The sequence below is a fragment of the Piliocolobus tephrosceles genome, chromosome 13 (assembly GCF_002776525.5).
Source record: "Piliocolobus tephrosceles isolate RC106 chromosome 13, ASM277652v3, whole genome shotgun sequence".
Lineage (NCBI taxonomy): Eukaryota > Metazoa > Chordata > Mammalia > Primates > Cercopithecidae > Piliocolobus > Piliocolobus tephrosceles.
In genome coordinates, this window is record NC_045446.1 from 17505534 (window position 1) to 17522138 (window position 16605).

The window sequence follows — 16605 nt, forward strand, 5'->3', positions numbered from 1 at the left end:
CTTGAGAGGGAGTCTCGCTCTGTCACCCAGCCTGGAGTGCAGTGGCGCAATCTCAGCTCACTGCAACCTCTGCCTCCCGGGTTCAAGCAATTCTCCTGCCTCGGTCTCCCGAGTAGCTGGGACTACAGGCGTGCGCCACAATGCCCGGTTAATTTTTCTATTTTTAGTAGAGACGGGGTTTCACTATGTTGGTCAGGCTGGTCTTTTTTTTTTTTTTTTTTTTTGAAACGGAGTCTCGCTCTGTCCCCCAGGCTGGAGTGCAGTGGCCGGATCTCAGCTCACTTGCAAGCTCCGCCTCCCGGGTTTACGCCATTCTCCTGCCTCAGCCTCCTGAGTAGCTGGGACTACAGGCGCCCGCCACCTCGCCTGTCTAGTTTTTTGTATTTTTTTGTTTTTAGTAAAGACGGGGTTTCACCGTGTTCGCCAGGATGATCTCGATCTCCTGACCTCGTGATCCGCCCGTCTCGGCCTCGCAAAGTGCTGGGAATACAGACTTGAGCCACCGCGCCCGGCAAGTCAGGCTGGTCTTGAACTCTTGACTTCAAGTGATCCGCCCGCCTTGGCCTCCTAAAATGTTTGGATTACAAGCGTGAGCCACCATGCCCGGCCTGCTTTCTTTGAATTAAGGACTGAGCACCCAGCCTGGTATTGGGCACACAACAGGTGTTCCCTGAAAACCTATGAAATGAATGGATCTGCCACGAGGAACTCCTCATTCACCGGCAAGGAGACCCCAGTGGAAAGGCCCAGGGTAGGCTTCCGGCGCAGCAGGGTAGGCTTCCGGCGCGGGAGCCTCCTGGCCAACAGAGCTGAAACCCGGAGTACACAATGGCAACTCCTGGGGCGTCTCCTGCCAACGCAGGGACCAGCTAGAGAATCTGCCTGGGGCAGTGGCAGATTCCTGGAACTACGGGTTCCTCCCCTGTTTAGACTATATAGGGTAACTTAATTTTTTTTTTTTTTTCTTAATAGGGTAACTTCCTGACCCTGGAGAAGCTTTCTCTATAGGCTGCACTCTCGAAACCTGCAATTCATTTTCACCCGAGCACCATCGGTCTGCCTGGCTATCCACAAACAGTCTCCCCCACTGAGGTTAACTGCTCTCAATAGCTGGGACCAGTCTTTATGTGGGACTGCCTGAGCTCTGAAAAACATAGCTGTGAAATTAGAATACTTTACTCAGCTGCCTGTCAGGAATGCTGGGGCAATGTCCAGAGGCCACGGAGGGAAACTCACAAAGCAGCATCCAGAGGAGACAGCCCTGCCTACAGCACTCAACCAGCTCTGATCTACTCTCAGCAGGGTGGCCAGAGTTATCGTTAAAAAGGGGAAATCTGCTAATAGCATTAGGAGATATACCTAATGTAAATGACGAGTTAATGGGTGCAGCACACCAACATGGCACATGTATACATATGTAACAAACCTGCACCTTGTGCACATGTACTCTAGAACTTAAAGTATAGAATAATAATAATAATAATAATAATAATAATAACAAAAAAGGGGGAAATCTGGCTGGGTGTAGTGGCTCATGCCTGTAATCCCAGTTGGGAGGCAGAGGTGGGTGGATCACGAGGTCAGGAATTCAAGACCAACCTGGCCAAGATGGTGAAACCCTGTCTTTACTAAAATTACAAAAATTAGCTGTGGCAGCGGGCACCTGTAATCCCAGCTACTTGGGAGGCTGAGGCAGGAGAATTGCTTGAACCTGGGAGGCGGAGGTTACAGTGAGCCAAGATCATACCACTGCATTCCAGCCTGGGCGACACAGCGAGACTCTGTCTCAAAAACATAAATAAATAAAATAAAAGGGGAAATCTGATCTACTTACTCCCATGCAGATTTCCCACTGCCTATAGGACACAGTCCAAATTCCCTATCTCACTTTGCAAATCTTCACCATCCAATCCCAACCTATCTTTCCAGCTTCATCTTCCATCTGCTTCTGTTACCAGAAAGGAGTCCTGATCCAGACCCCAGGAGAGGGTTCTTGGGCCTGGCTAAAGAAATAATTTGAAGCGAATCCATAGAATAAAGTGAGAGCAAGTTTATTAAGAAAGTGAAGGAATAAGGCCGGGCGTGGTGGTTCATGCCTGTAATCCCAGCACTTTGGGAGGCTGAGGCAGGTGGATCACGAGGTCAGGAGATAGAGACCACGGTGAAACCCCATCTCTACTAAAAATACAAAAAACTTAGCTGGGCGTGGTGGCAGACACCTGTAGACCCCGCTACTTAGGAGGCTGAGGCAGGAGAATGGCGTGAACCTGGGAGGTGGAGCTTGCAATGAGCACCTTGGGAGGCTGAGGCAGGCGGATCACCTGAGGTCAGGAGTTTGAGACCAGCCTGGCTAACATGGCGATAACCCTTCTCTACAAAAATACAAAAATTAGCCAGGCATTGTGGTGCACACCTATAAACTCAACTACTTTGGTGACTGAGGCAGGAGGATCGCTTGAACCCAGGAGGCAGAGGTTGCAGTGAGCCGAGATCGCACCACTGCACTCCAGCCTGGGTGACAGAGTAAGGCTCTGTCTCAAAAAACAAAACAAAAAAAAGGCTACTCTCAGGCAGAGCAGCAGCAAGTGCTGCTCACCTAAGAATACTTATAGTTATTTCTTGATTATATGCTAAACAAGGGGATTATTCCTGAGTTTTTGGGTCAAGGGGTGGGCAATTCCCGAAACTCTGGGTTTCTCCCCTTTTTAGACTATATAGGGTAACTTAATTTTTTTTTTTATAAATGTAGGGTAGCTTCCTGACATTGCCATGGCATCTGTAAACTGTCATGGCATTGGTGGGAGTGTCTTTTAGTGTGCTAATGTATTAGATTTAGTGTATAATCAACAGTGAGGACGACCAAAGGTCACATTGCCATCTTAGTTTTGGTGGGTTTTGGCCGGCTTCTTTATCGCATCCTTTTATCTGCTGGATTCAGCATACCTAACTGTTTTGGAATGCAGCCCAGTAGGTCTGAGCCTTATTTTACCCAGCCCCTATTCAAGCTGGAGTCTCTCTGGTTGAAACGCCTCTGATACCTCCACCCCATCATGACCTCATTATTCTAGAGATTTGAGACCTGCACAGTCCAATACAGTAGCCACTACTCACATGTAGTTGTTATTATTATTTTTTTTTTTTGAGACAGGGTCCCACTCTGTTGCCCAGGCTGGAGTGCAGTGGCCCAATCACGGCTCACTGCAGTCCTGACCTCTCAGGCTCAGGCGACCCCGGCTTCCTCAGTAGCTGGCACTACAGGTATGTGCCACCACACTCAGCTGTTTTTTTTTTTGAGATAGAGTCTCGCTCTGTCATCCAGGCTGGACTGCAGCGGCACAATCTCGGCTCACTGCAACCTCTGCCTCCTGAGTTCAAGCAATTCTCCTGCCTCAGCCCTGCCCTGAGTAGCTGGGACTACAGGTGCACACCACCACGCCAGGTTTTAGTAGAGACGTGGTTTCACCATCTTGGCCAGGCTGGTCTTGAACTCCTGGCCTAAAGTGGTCCTCCTGTCTCGGCCTCCCAAAGTGCCGGGATTACAGGCGTGAACCACCATGCCTGGCCTAATTTCAAAATTTTTAAATTGAAAGTTTATGTTCTCAGTAGCCACATTTCAAGTGCTCGTCTCATGCTACTAGTGGCTGTCAGATTGGCCAGCACAGCTATAGAACATTCCCACCACTGCAGAAAATAATTGGACAGCACTATTTTAGATACAAATACCCATTCACCCACCCCCCAGTTTTTAATTTTAGTTACATAATTTACACATGGGTACATTCTCATTGTAAATGTTCTAACATTACAAAAATGTCCCTTACCAATTCTAGACCTCTGCCTAAAGGTAAACGCCAAAATCAGTATGATGTATATTCTCTGTGAAGATTTAGTGTGTTTTGCATTTTGCTTTTTTCCCTTGACATTGTCTTGGAGATCTTCCTATAAGAATACATCTCTCTGCCAGACGCAGTGGCTCATGCCTGTAATCTCAGCACTTTGGGAGGCCGAGGCAGGTGGATCATGAGGTCAGGAGTTTGAGCCCAGTCTGACCAACATGGTGAAACCCCATCTCTCCTAAAAATTCAAAAATTTGCTGGGCGTGGTGGCACATGCCTGTAATCCCAGCTACTCAGGAGGCTGAGGCAGGAGAATCACTTGAACCTGCGAAGGTGGAGGTTGCAGTGAGCTGAGATCTCACCATTACACTTCAGCCTGAGCGACAGAGCAAGACTCCCGTCTCAAAAAAAAAAAAAGTATACATCTCTCTCTACCTTGTTCTTTCCTTTTTTTTTTCTTTTTCTTTTTTTTTTTTTTTTTTTTTTGGTTTGTTTTTGTTTGAGATGGAGTTTCGCTCTTGTTGCCCAGGCTGGAGTGCAATGGCACAATCTCAGCTCACTGTAACCTCTGCCTCCCGGGTTCAAGCGGTTCTCCTGTCTCAGCTTCCCAAGTAGCTAAGACTAAAGGCACACGTCACCACGCCTGGCTAATTTTTGTATTTTTAGTAGAGAAGGGGTTTCACTCTGTTGGCCAGGCTGGTCTCCAACTCCTGCCTCTAGCTTGTTCTTGAGTTTTTGCAGAGTAATCCACAGCATGAATGAACTTTAGGTTATTCAACTATTGCCTTCATGATGAACATTTGTTTTTAGTTCGCCCCTGTTGCAAACAGTACTATATGCAAACATCGTTGTGCCTCTTTCTGCATTTGTACATGTTCGTCCAGGGTAAATACCAAAAAGTAGAATTGCTAGGTCACAAAGTCATATGGTAACACCCCTGGGGCTTGGCACACCCTGAAGCTCCTGCCTAGGATGCCTGTCCACATGACTAATTCCTACTCATCAAGACCTATCAGTGTCATGTCCTGTGAAAGGCCATCCCTTCTGCCTGTTTTCCCTCAATACTTCCTCTCTGCATTGCATCATTACTGTACACTTGGACTCTGCCTTATTTAACTTTGTACCCACAACATTCCTAGCATAGAGCTTAGCATGGAGTAAAAATTCAAGTGTTTTCTTGGCTGGATGAATGAATGCATAAACAAACAAATGAAGGCACAGTGGTTAGGACATTCCAGAAACTCAAGGTGAGTCTGTGAGTGGAGCGATATTTGGCAATGGACCAATCTGCCTATTGGTACCCTGAGCCAAGTGCCTTGCTAGATTTGTCTTTTTTTTTTTTTTTTTTTTGAGACAAAGTCTCCTTCGCCCAGGCTGGAGTGCAGTGGCGCAATCTCAGCTCTCTGCAACCTCAGCCTCTCCTGGGTTCAAGCAATTCTCCTGTCTCAGCCTCCCAAGTAGCTAGGACTACAGGCGTCTGCCACCACGCTAGCTAGTTTTTTTGTGTTTTTAGTCGAAATGGGGTTTCACCATATTGGCCAGGCTGGTCTTGAACTCCTGACCTCAGGTGATCCACCTGTCTCGGCCTCACAAAGTGCTGCCATTACAGGCATGAGCCACCACGCCCAGCTTTAGATTTCTGTCATTTTTTTCTTTGAGATGGAGTTTTGTTCTTGTAGCCCAGGCTGGAGTGCAATAGCACGATCTCAGCTCACTGCAACCTCTACCTCCCAGGTTCAAGCGATTCTCCTGCCTCAGCCTCCCTAGTAGCTGGGATTACAGGCACCCACCACCATGGCCAGGTAATTTTTGTATTTTTAGTGGAGACGGAGTTTCAGCATGTTGGTCAGGCTGGTCTCGAACTCCTGACCTCAAGTGATCCACCCGCCTCGGCCTCCCAAAGTGCTGGGATTACAGGCGTGGGCCACCACCACTCCCGGCCAGATTTCTATCTTTATGCAGCCCTCTATCTATTGACATCTCATCTTGAATTCTGGGTTGAGGACAGCACTGACGGAGCAGTGTAGATGTTAAGGGCTCTGGCCATAGAACACAGAATCAGAGCCCTGGGGGTAGCATTAGCTCGGAGCTGGCTTTTCAAGGGCATGTCTGTCTACTTTTGCCTTAGAAGCAGCCCCCTATACTCTGGGTTTTATTTTGTTGTTTTTTTACCCCTACAGTACCTTAGGGGCAATTAAGATCAGCTGCAACATTTCTGCTTTCTGCTCCCAGACTTGAGCCCAAGGGAAGCCAGATGTTTTCCACTCCACATCCCCTTTTCCTTGTGGTCTAATGAACAGCCCTGTTTTCTGAGTCTATGGCCTGGCTTTCCCAGATCCCACAGCCTGGCTGCCAACTTTATTTTTAATGAGGTTTTAATAGGTGACTCCTGTAATTAATTTCATTCTTGTGTTTTCACACTTCGGTCTAGGTGCCTAAAGGCCTTCAGGCGCTAGGTGGGATGTTAACTGATTTTAAAGAATACAAAACCCTGTGGCTGTCATTTGCCATTTTCCCAGCTCCTCTGATCTGCAGTTATTTTTACAATCACTAATTAGCTGGGGCTCGGCTCAGTGGAAGGTCATCCGGGTCACCTGTCATGTTTTACAGAGGTAGAAATAGAGATAAGGAGAGAAGACTTGTCCAAGCCCTAAGAGAGAGTGGGTGTTGAAACTGGTTTCAGAAACCACATCCCAGGTTTCAGATTCACTACTCAGGTATGATTTGCCAAGCACGGCCAGAATCCTCAGGCCAAAGGTGGCGCGCCTTGGGTGCCCCACAGGAGTCTTTCAGTTTTACCCTTCCATCAGCACTGCCCAGAGCCCTCCGCAGGCAAAATTACCCCCATTCATTTTCTCCAGGCCCCTTTTCCATTTTGTGAGCGGGTTCATCTGCGTAAAGAACGCGTCAGTGACTCCTCCTGGATTTAGAAACAACATAATTTTGCTATTTTTAAAGTTGCCGTTTAAAACTCCGCGCGCACGCACTCACACTCTTCAGGGAGCTGGGGGTGGGAGGAATAGTAGGAGCTTCAGGGAGCGCAGCAAGGCGCCTCAGCTTCCGAGAGTTCAGCGCCACGTCCCTGGGGGAGCACTCCTCCGAGAGCGCCGGGGCTCTCCCACCCGCTGCGAATCTGCGCGCCCGGGACCCTCTGCGCCCGGGGCGTTCGACCGCTTTGGCCCGCGCTCCCCCTAGTCTCCAACGCTCAGGGCACCGCCGCTGGGTCACCGGGCCCAGGAGAGAGCGGGAGGGGCGGAGAGGCCGAGCAGGTGGCGATTAGGTCAGCTTCGAACATTCTTGGACCGCTCCAGTGGATATAAATAACAGACGGGGCCGCTCTGCAAAATCTCCCCCCAGGGGGAAGCGGGAAGAGGGGAGGGAGAAGGGATTTATTTAGCGTGGAGTGGGATCGTGGCGATATGGGAAAATGTACCAGACTGATAAAGGGGGGCGAAGGGATTTAAGAATGAATCGTGGTACAAAAATCTGGAAATAAGAAAACTGAGGGGGAGGAGCTTACGCCTTTTTGTCCCACCCCCACCCCGTGTTCGTCTCAGGCCTTAGAAGGCGCCCCAGATTAGCAGGGCAGCTGTACAGGGTAGGGCACGGTTCTGGAGTCCCGGCCCTGCCCGACTAAAGGGAAATCTTGGGCAAACCTCTGAAAAGCCTCCCAGCCTCAGTTTTTGCATCTGTATGCTGGGAATCTTAATGCTTACAAGGGGTGGTTGTGAGACTCGCCTGAGCCAATTTCTAAACAGGCTGTGCTCAGCAAAAAATGTAAGGCAGTGCAGGCCCCGGCCCCGCTCCAAGGCTGCCCGTGCCGGCCCGGTCCCTTCTTGCTCCCTCGGGTCTCCCAGCCTCTGCAACGGTCGGGGAGGGGCAAAGCCGAAATCTGGCTCCCTGCAGCACCGGGGTGCAACCCTGGGGAGCCCGCCCAGGCACCCGCACACGGGCGGAGCAGAGAAACCTCGGCCCGCGCCCCAAGAGCCGCCGGTCGCCGCGATGCCTGCAGCCCCGCAGCCCCGCAGCCCCTGCAGCGCCGCAGCCCCGCCGCCCCGCCGCGTGGGGTTGAGGCAGCGGCGGCCAGGAGAGGGCGGGGCCGGGGGCGGGGGGCTGGGCTTCCCGGGGGAGGGCCCGGCGCGCTCCGGGAGGCTGCGGCGCGGGCCCGGGAGCGGCAGGACTCGGGCCGGAGCGTGCCCGGACCCCCACCCGCCGAGGGGCCCAGGGAGGACACGGTGAGTGCCCTGGAGGGGACGCGCGGGGACGCGGCGGCGGGTGCAGTGGCTCGAGCCCGCCCTGTCCTGCTCCGGCTTCTGAAGTTTGCAGTGGAGCCGACTCCCGCCCAGGGAGCCCCCCGCCACCCCTCTCTGCGTGCCGACGGGAAGGGCCGTAGCCGCGCCGAGGGGCCGTCCCATCTGCTGCGCCGCGGGCTCCGCAATTCCGCAGGCCGCCTGGGGGAGGGGGCGCAGTCGCCCTGAGCCGTCTCCAGGGGCCCCTCGAGGGCCCCCATCCGCTCGCCTCCCGCATGCCCCGGGGCCCCAGAGGGTCCTCGCTCCCTGGCCACCCCTCGCCCTCTGCTGTGAGCCCCGATTCCTGGGTCTGCTGCCCGGGGCCACCATCTGGAGCCCACGGCGAGGCCGGCCCGAGCCGGGGGTGTCCCCTCCCCTTGGCAGTGATCGGTGGCCCCACCCCCGCCGAGACCAAGTTCAACAAGTTTGGCCAAGAAGTCCTAGAGCTCGGTGGCTAGGCCTGGCCCTGCCGCTCCGCGTGGCTCCGCGGGCTCCGAGTTATGCAGCTCCGGGCGGCAAGGGGTCCTGTCGAGGGGCGCGGTCTATAAGGGTTGAGGCCAGAGGCGCGTAGCCCCTGGGCGCCGAGCTCTGGAGTGGAGGCTGGGGTTCAGAGTGCGTCATCTGGGAGAAAGCACCCCGGCCGGCAGGTCGGGTTTCCAAAAGTGCCCCTTTGTTATGCCCCTCCCTGGCCCTGCCTCCTCCCCCTTTGGCTGCGCCACCCCCTCCCCCAGCCTCCTGACCTCCTGGCTGGCTCTGGCTTCTGGTTCCAGCCCCTCTAACCTCGCTGCCCCTCTCCGGACCAGCCGACTGACCCCCCCCCCCCCCCCGCCCCGCCCCGCCCCGCGCTCTGTCCTGAAATCCTAGGGCTGCGGGCTCACCGGGAGGGGCAGCCAGGGGAAGAAGCCCTAGGGCGCAGCCTGTGACTCAGGTCCTAGGGATGGGCCGGGCAGAATGGCTGAGCTCCCTACCAGGGGCAAGCCCCCAGCTTCTGGAAGGGGTTAGGGCTGGTCTGGGGCCGGGTACCTTCAGGCCTCAGGTAGGCAGAGTGGGTCTTCCCTGAACCAGGGACTCCCTACCTTGGCCCGTGCAACTGCAAGGAGAACCTGCCAAGCCCACGAAGACCTCTTGGAGCCGAACGTGCTGGCTCCCGGGGCTGGGAAGATTGCATTACCTGCTTTCTGAGCTCTTGCCTGTGGTGGGGACTGATTTGGGTCTCTGCTGAGCTCAGGAGGCACAGGGTGCCAACCCCCTCAACAGGGGCCAAGGTGCAAGCCCCCCCGCCCCCACCACCACCACAGAGATGTCAGGCTGGGGCTGTGGGGCCTGGCTGCACTCGGGGCTTGGGCCTGTGTTTGCTCTGGGAGGCCGGAGGGAGCTGTGCCAGCCCAGTACACACAGCTTGCTCTGTTCTGGGGCCAGAGAGAGGGAAGGGGTGGGGGGCAGCTCTCTGGGGAGCAGGGAACTCGGAGGCTGGAACAGGCAAGGGGCCCCAGGCTCCTGAGGCTGGACTGGGGCAGGCTCCAGAGCCCTGTGATTCATGGCGGCAGCTCCCTTTCTCTCCATCGCCCTGTCAGGCCCTCTCTGGACAGGCAGGACAGATTCCAGAGGGAACCAAGTGACGAGCTCGTGAGGCCCCTGGTGGGCATCTCCATTGCCTGGGTCTCCGCGGAGCCCCAGCTCTGCCTCCTGTTAGCAGAGGGGGAAGCCCACCTGCACCAAGTGTTCCACAGCTGTTGGAGCCGGTATGTTTCCTGCGCTCCAGGTGGACATCACCTGTTTTCTCACTTAACTAATTATTGCTGATTCCAGCTCGTGGGGACACACAAATGAGAATGCTGGAAGCCTCTGTCGGTGACTGAAGATAGACACTGTCCTGTCAGCCACAACTCCATGGGTTATACGCCCTGGCTCTGGGCTTGGAATTGGCCTGCCCGCCTCTGCAATTCTAGGGAACTTTTTTTTTTTTTGAGACAGTCTCACTCTGTTGCCCAGGCAATGGTGCAATCTCAGCACACTGCAACCTCCACCTCCTAGGCTCAAGTGATTCTCATGCCTCAGCTTCCTAAGTAGCTTGGACTACAGGTGCCTGCCACCATGCCTGGCTAATTTTTCCATTTTTAGTAGAGACGAGGTTTCTCCATGTTGGCCAAGCTGGTCTCAAACTCCTGACCTCAGGTGATCCACCCACCTCAGTCTCCCAACGTGCTGAGATTACAGGCATGAGCCACCACACCCAGTCTGGGGAACATTCTTATAGCTGGTCATCGCTTCTCACTTTCCCACGCTGCCCTGGACGCCAGGCCTTTGGAGGGTGGGCCTGGGTTGTGTGTTCCCCATGGAGTCGTGTGGGCCCTCAATGGATGTGTGGACTGAGATGAGTATCTTCGTGTGACTGCAGGGCCCCTCGTATTTCTGGTGCATTGCTTGGTTTGAGTTCCATCTTAGAGGGAGCTGGGGCCTCCTTAGGAGGAGACAGTTACATACACTTGTTCAGGCTTCCTGGCCAAGACAGAAGCCAGGCCTCTTGGCTCCCTTCGTGCCCTCCTCAGTACAGGGAGCTACTGGGATGTGGCCAGACACCCTCTGACTTGGCCTCTTGGGTAATGGGGTCATCTTGTCACTCAAGGGAAGGCAACAGAGGCCCTGGCCTGGGCAGGAGTCCTCTTCTCTCATCGGCAGTTGGGGGAGTGGGGCCCTCTGCCCACCGCCCACCCCCGCCTGCCATTTAATCCCTGGCTGGATCGTGTGACCCATCTGGCATTCTCCTCCCTGGAATCTGGCGCTTCTGACAGCAGTTGCTATATCGGGGGTGCCGGGCACCGCCCTGGACGCTCTAGGCCCCCACCCTCACCCTTGCTCTGTTCTCCTTCAAGGCAGAGTCACAGTGGCAGCATTGAAAGTTGGACACCCAGGTCCCTGAAGTGATCTCTAGGCCCCAGGTATGTGGGGGACAAGAGGGGCAGGGCAGGGCAGCGAGAGGAAGAGCTTTGAGACTCCATCCTCACCCATCCTGGCCCTTCGTAGGGTCTTCAGCGCCCTGCCTGCTAAGCCCTAGCTCTGACGGCTCCTTGGGTGGTGGGGAAGGCGGTGGGGCAAGGCCCAGGTATAGAGGGTCTTTTCCTATCCCCCAAAACATATGTCCAGCTTTCCCGCTTACCCCTCTGCCCTCCACAGCCCCAAATCCGCCACCATTCCGTGCTGCGGGGACACCATGGCTCCAGAAGAGGACGCTGGAGGGGAGGCCTTAGGGGGCAGTTTCTGGGAGGTGAGCAGCTGGGTCCTGGGCTCAGCTCCTTGTCTAGGGGAGGAGCCCAACTGACAGCCCCAGCCCAAAAGGAGGATTTTCCCTGGTGACAGCGCCCTTCTCCTGTATGCCCAGGCTGGCAACTACAGGCGCACGGTGCAGCGGGTGGAGGACGGGCACCGGCTGTGCGGGGACCTGGTCAGCTGCTTCCAGGAGCGTGCACGCATCGAAAAGGCCTATGCCCAGCAGTTGGCCGACTGGGCCCGAAAGTGGAGGGGGACCGTGGAGAAGGGTGAGCCAGGCCCTCGCAGGGGGCAGAGGGCAGCTGAGTGCAGGACTGTCGGGCCAGCTTCTTTTTTTGCACGTGTTGTGGGAAGTTTGAGGTCTCCATGTCTACCCTCCCTTAGAAAGGGAAGATCCTCCTGGTCATTCTCACGGCGGTGGTGTTAAAGAGTTTACAAAGGCTGCTCATGAGTTACTTTGATAGTTCCAACAACCCTGCAGAGATGGTTCTGTTTTACCCATTTTCTTTCCTTTCTTTTTTGAGACGTTTTGCTATTGTTGCCCAGGCTGGAGTGCAGTGACACGATGCTGGCTCGCTGCAACCTCTGCCCCTCAAGTGGTTCTCCTGCTTTAGCCTCCCAAGTAGCTGGGATTACAGGCACCCGCCACCATGCCTGGCTAATTTTGTATTTTTGGTAAAGACGGGGTTTTACCATGTTGGCCAGGCTGGTCTCAAACTCCTGACCTAAGGTGATCCACCCACCTCAGCCTCCCAGAGTACTGGGATTACAGGCGTGAGCCACTGCATCTGACCTTCTTTCCTTTCTTAATTATTTATTTATTTTTTGAGACAGGGTCTTACTCTGTCACCCAGGCTGGAGTGCAGTGGTACAATCATGGATCACTGCAACCTCCATCTCCCAGGCCAAGCGATCCTCCCACCTCAGCCTCCTGAATAGCTGGGACCACAGGCATGGACGACACTTGGCTAATTTTTGTATTTTTTGTAGAGATGGGGTTTTGCTATGTTGCTCAGACTGGTTTTGAACCCCTGGGTTCCAGCGATCCTCTCCTTGGCCTCCCAAAGTGCTGGAATTACAGGTGTGAGCCACTGCACCCGGCCTGTTTTATGATTTTCTAGAGGAGAAACTGGAAGTTCAGAGAGGCTAAGGGACTTGCCTAAAGGCACACAGCTAGGAAGTGCTGAAGGCTGAGCCCAGGCCCTCTGACTGGGAGCATGGATCCTTCCACCCTGCAAGCTGTCTTCCTCGAGGGCACACACAGCAGGCTCTTCCTTTGAGGCAATTGAGTGTAGTGTTTATGCAACAGATGGGTTTGAATCTCAGCTCCTTTTTTTTTTTTTTTTTTTTTTTTGAGATGGAGTCTCGCTCTGTCGCCCAGGCTGGCGTGATCTCAGCTCACTGTAACCTCCCCCTTTTGGGTTCAAGTGATTTTCCTGCCTTAGCCTCCCAAGTAGCTAGTTTTAGTAGAGATGGGGTTTCACCATGTTAGCCAGGATGGTCTCAATCTCCTGACTTCGTGATCCACCTGCCTCGGCCTCCCAACGTGCTGAGATTACAGGCATGAGCCACTGCACCCAGCCCTCAGCTCCTCTTGTAGCCATAATGCTTTGAGCGAGTTCACTTCTCTGGGCTCCAGTGTTTTGCCTGTTCAATGCTGGCAATGTCACTGTCCTCACGGTGGTGGCTGAGACAAGGATTCAGTGAGATAAGGCCCACGGTCTGCATTCAATAAGCCCAGCTGACAGGGTTGTCATTCACCTTTGCACCCCATGCCTGTACCCCATGCTTCCATGCCTCGTACCCAGTGAGAGGGGCTGGGCTTATTTTGGGTGGTACCCAGGACTGGCCCAAGCCCTGTCCCTCCCTGCAGGCCCCCAGTATGGCACACTGGAGAAGGCTTGGCATGCCTTTTTCACGGCGGCCGAGCGGCTGAGCGCCCTGCACCTGGAGGTTCGGGAGAAGCTGCAAGGTCAGGACAGTGAGCGGGTGCGCGCCTGGCAGCGGGGGGCTTTCCACCGGCCTGTGCTGGGTGGCTTCCGTGAGAGCCGGGCAGCTGAGGACGGCTTCCGCAAGGCCCAGAAGCCCTGGCTGAAGAGGCTGAAGGAGGTGAGGCTGGGTGGGAGAGGTATCCGAGGCAGGCTCCTTCCTGGTCTGCAAGGGATCGAGGAGGCCAGGGTGTGGCATCCAGGGTCCAGCGTGGTCCCCATGCATGCCAGGTTGAGGCTTCCAAGAAAAGCTACCATGCAGCCCGGAAGGACGAGAAGACAGCCCAGACAAGGGAGAGCCATGCGAAGGCAGACAGCGCCGTCTCCCAGGAGCAGCTGCGCAAACTGCAGGAACGGGTGGAACGCTGTGCCAAGGAGGCCGAGAAGGTGCGGGCCACAGGTACCAGCCCTGGCTCCCGCCCAGGGCATGGCTTCCTGAATGAATCTTGCTCCTTGAACACCTTGTCCAGTTCCCAGCACTCTCATTACCCTAATCCTCACCTGCCACCCTTTCTCTAGATGATCATTTAAAGGAGGAACCTGACAAAAGGTGATACTTTACCTAGGGAAAGAAATGGAGTTTCAGGCACTGGGATGACTTCAGCAGTTGAGAACTTCCAGCTCTTTCCTTGCACAGTATCCCTCTGCCTGGTATCCTTTCCTGCAGCTCTGTATATGCAAATCCTTACCATCCTGAGATGCTGCAGTTTCCACCTCCTCCAGGAAGCCTTTTCTGATTTCTCCCATCCTTTCCTGTAGGTTGACCTCATTTCAGTCTTCACCACACTCTTTTATCTGCTGCGCCTGATGTCACCTCCCTTGTTAGGCTGCTGGGGTTCTTGAGGGCAGGAATTGGGTCTTAGGACTGATAGCCCCTAGTGGCTAGCCCCGGGTCTAGCAGCCCATGGCAGTGTCTGGTAAACACTGGTGGAGTCCTGGGTGGAAGATGGTCTGGTCCTCACCAGAACCCTCCTCTCCCACCCAGACAAAAGCTCAGTATGAGCAGACGCTGGCAGAGCTGCATCGCTACACTCCACGCTATATGGAAGACATGGAGCAGGCCTTTGAGACCTGCCAGGCCGCCGAGCGCCAGCGGCTTCTTTTCTTCAAGGACATGCTGCTCACCTTACACCAGCACCTGGACCTTTCCAGCAGTGAGAAGTATGCGCTGCCTAGTGGGCGTGGAGATCTGGGGTAGTACTGGGTCTCCTCCATCTCCCCTAGGCCCTGGCTGGGACTGAGGCTTGCAGGGTCTAGACTTCCTAGACTGAGGGTGTGCCTTGGGCCATAGGTTCCATGAACTCCACCGCGACTTGCACCAGGGCATTGAGGCAGCCAGTGACGAAGAGGATCTGCGCTGGTGGCGCAGCACCCACGGGCCAGGCATGGCCATGAACTGGCCACAGTTTGAGGCATGTGTTCCTGGCGGGGTGGGGCTGGGAGGTGGGACGGGCTCCCACTCAGCTCGGCCATGGCCCCACCTGACTGTAAGCACTGTCCCCACAGGAGTGGTCCTTGGACACACAGAGGACAATCAGTCGGAAAGAGAAGGGTGGCCGGAGCCCTGATGAGGTTACCCTGACCAGCATCGTGCCCACAAGAGATGGCACCGCACCCCCACCCCAGTCCCCGGGGTCCCCAGGGTGAGAGCCAGGAGCGTGGCTGTGACAAAGAAACAGCTCTGCCTCCCACCCTCCATTCCTTTCTCCTTGGGTTCATTCCCTTCACACCTGAAATGGTTTGAAAATTGGTGCCGGGGACCTGAGGGCCTACTTAGTAGTTGTAATGATATCGGTTCTCATAGTGGTTTAGATTTGCCAGGCATTTCCCACGTTCCCTCTCATTTATGCCTTAAATCAGCTGCGTGTGGCAGGAATTGCCTCTGCTCACAGTCCTGCATGGCGAGATAGAGCTAGAATCTTTCAGCACCTCACCTGCCTCTCCCAGGTGCCCCTGGGGATAGGGAGGCCTTTGCCCTGATCCTGGGTGAGATCTCCAGCCCCGTGTTCCTTGCACACTGAGCTGCTCCCTTTGTGTGCCCTCTCCAGCACGGGACAGGATGAGGAGTGGTCAGATGAAGAGAGTCCCCGAAAGGCTGCCACCGGGGTTCGGGTGCGGGCACTCTATGACTATGCCGGCCAGGAAGCTGATGAGCTGAGCTTCCGAGCAGGTACCCTGGGACCCCTTTCCTAGCTTCGGTCGGTCTCTGCTTTACCCGCCTGAGCAGGGATGTCCGAAAGGGAAGCCAAATACCCACTTCTTAAGGGCCAGTCCTCTGGCCCTTCAGCTGTTCCAGGTCCAGACAGCTGGTGCCTGGTGGCTGCATTCGGGGTCTGGGGTGGGGCAGCTTGCTGACCTTGACCTGCCTCTGTCTGAGCCATGTCTTTGCTAGCTGGGCTCTGGGACCACACCATCCCCCTCAGTCCTTGACCCAGCTGCAGGAACGGGCTGGGCCAGGGCCACTGGCAGTGACCAATCCCCTTTCCCTCAGGGGAGGAGCTGCTGAAGATGAGTGAGGAGGACGAGCAGGGCTGGTGCCAAGGCCAGTTGCAGAGTGGCCGCATTGGTCTGTACCCTGCCAACTACGTGGAGTGCGTGGGCGCCTGAGTGTCCTGACAGCCCTTCTGCGACGCTTACCCACCCTGGGTGAGATCCCAGCTTCTCCTGGAGAGCCGGACCCTCAGGGCCCTGAACCGTCGCTCCCCTGCTGCTCCTCTGTCCCTTGAGGGAGGAAGTCCTGGGACCCAGGGAGGGGAGGGGCCTTTGTCTAGGAAGGAACTGGTAGGAAGGGATGAGTCTAGGCTGAGGGCAAGATGGGAGGTCAGAAGTGACAGGGTTCAGGGGTGCCTAGGCCTCCCCAGGAGCTGTGAACTCAGTTCCTGACCTCTGCTTTGGGGTTCCTGAGGTGGGCTTGGGGTGAATGTAGTTCCGGCCTAGCAGCACCCTCTTTTGTGGCTTGTTCTAGCGTGTATTAAAACTTGACACACACACACACAAAACAAAAACAAAGAAACCACTGTCGGGCTCATGTGCATTTTTTTGATAGGACACCCTTGCCAGGCCTCCAGAGGGCATCTAGAGAGAGGCCTAGCGTCTGTTATGGAGCCGGGGTTGGAAAAGGGTTTGCCTGCTTGGTACCTGCTCTGGAGTTTTGAGATCCTAATCTGGGGTGGAGGGGACTCGCTGTCAGGCTTGCTGTGAGCCGAGAACGGCTGGAGGCTGGGC

General features: G+C 55.1%; 1 protein-coding gene across 1 annotated transcript; it reads left to right on the plus strand.

Moving 5' to 3' along the window:
- Positions 1-7960: 7960 nt before the first annotated feature.
- PACSIN3 (protein kinase C and casein kinase substrate in neurons 3) lies at positions 7961-16396 on the plus strand. Its single transcript, XM_023215688.2, has 11 exons — positions 7961-8071; positions 10999-11064; positions 11300-11390; positions 11505-11661; positions 13266-13501; positions 13612-13767; positions 14366-14541; positions 14672-14792; positions 14887-15023; positions 15429-15550; positions 15872-16396. Exons 3-11 carry the CDS (start codon positions 11337-11339, stop codon positions 15985-15987), a joined length of 1275 nt encoding a protein of 424 aa, XP_023071456.1. The 5' UTR covers positions 7961-8071; positions 10999-11064; positions 11300-11336; the 3' UTR covers positions 15988-16396.
- The last annotated feature ends 209 nt before the right edge of the window (positions 16397-16605 follow it).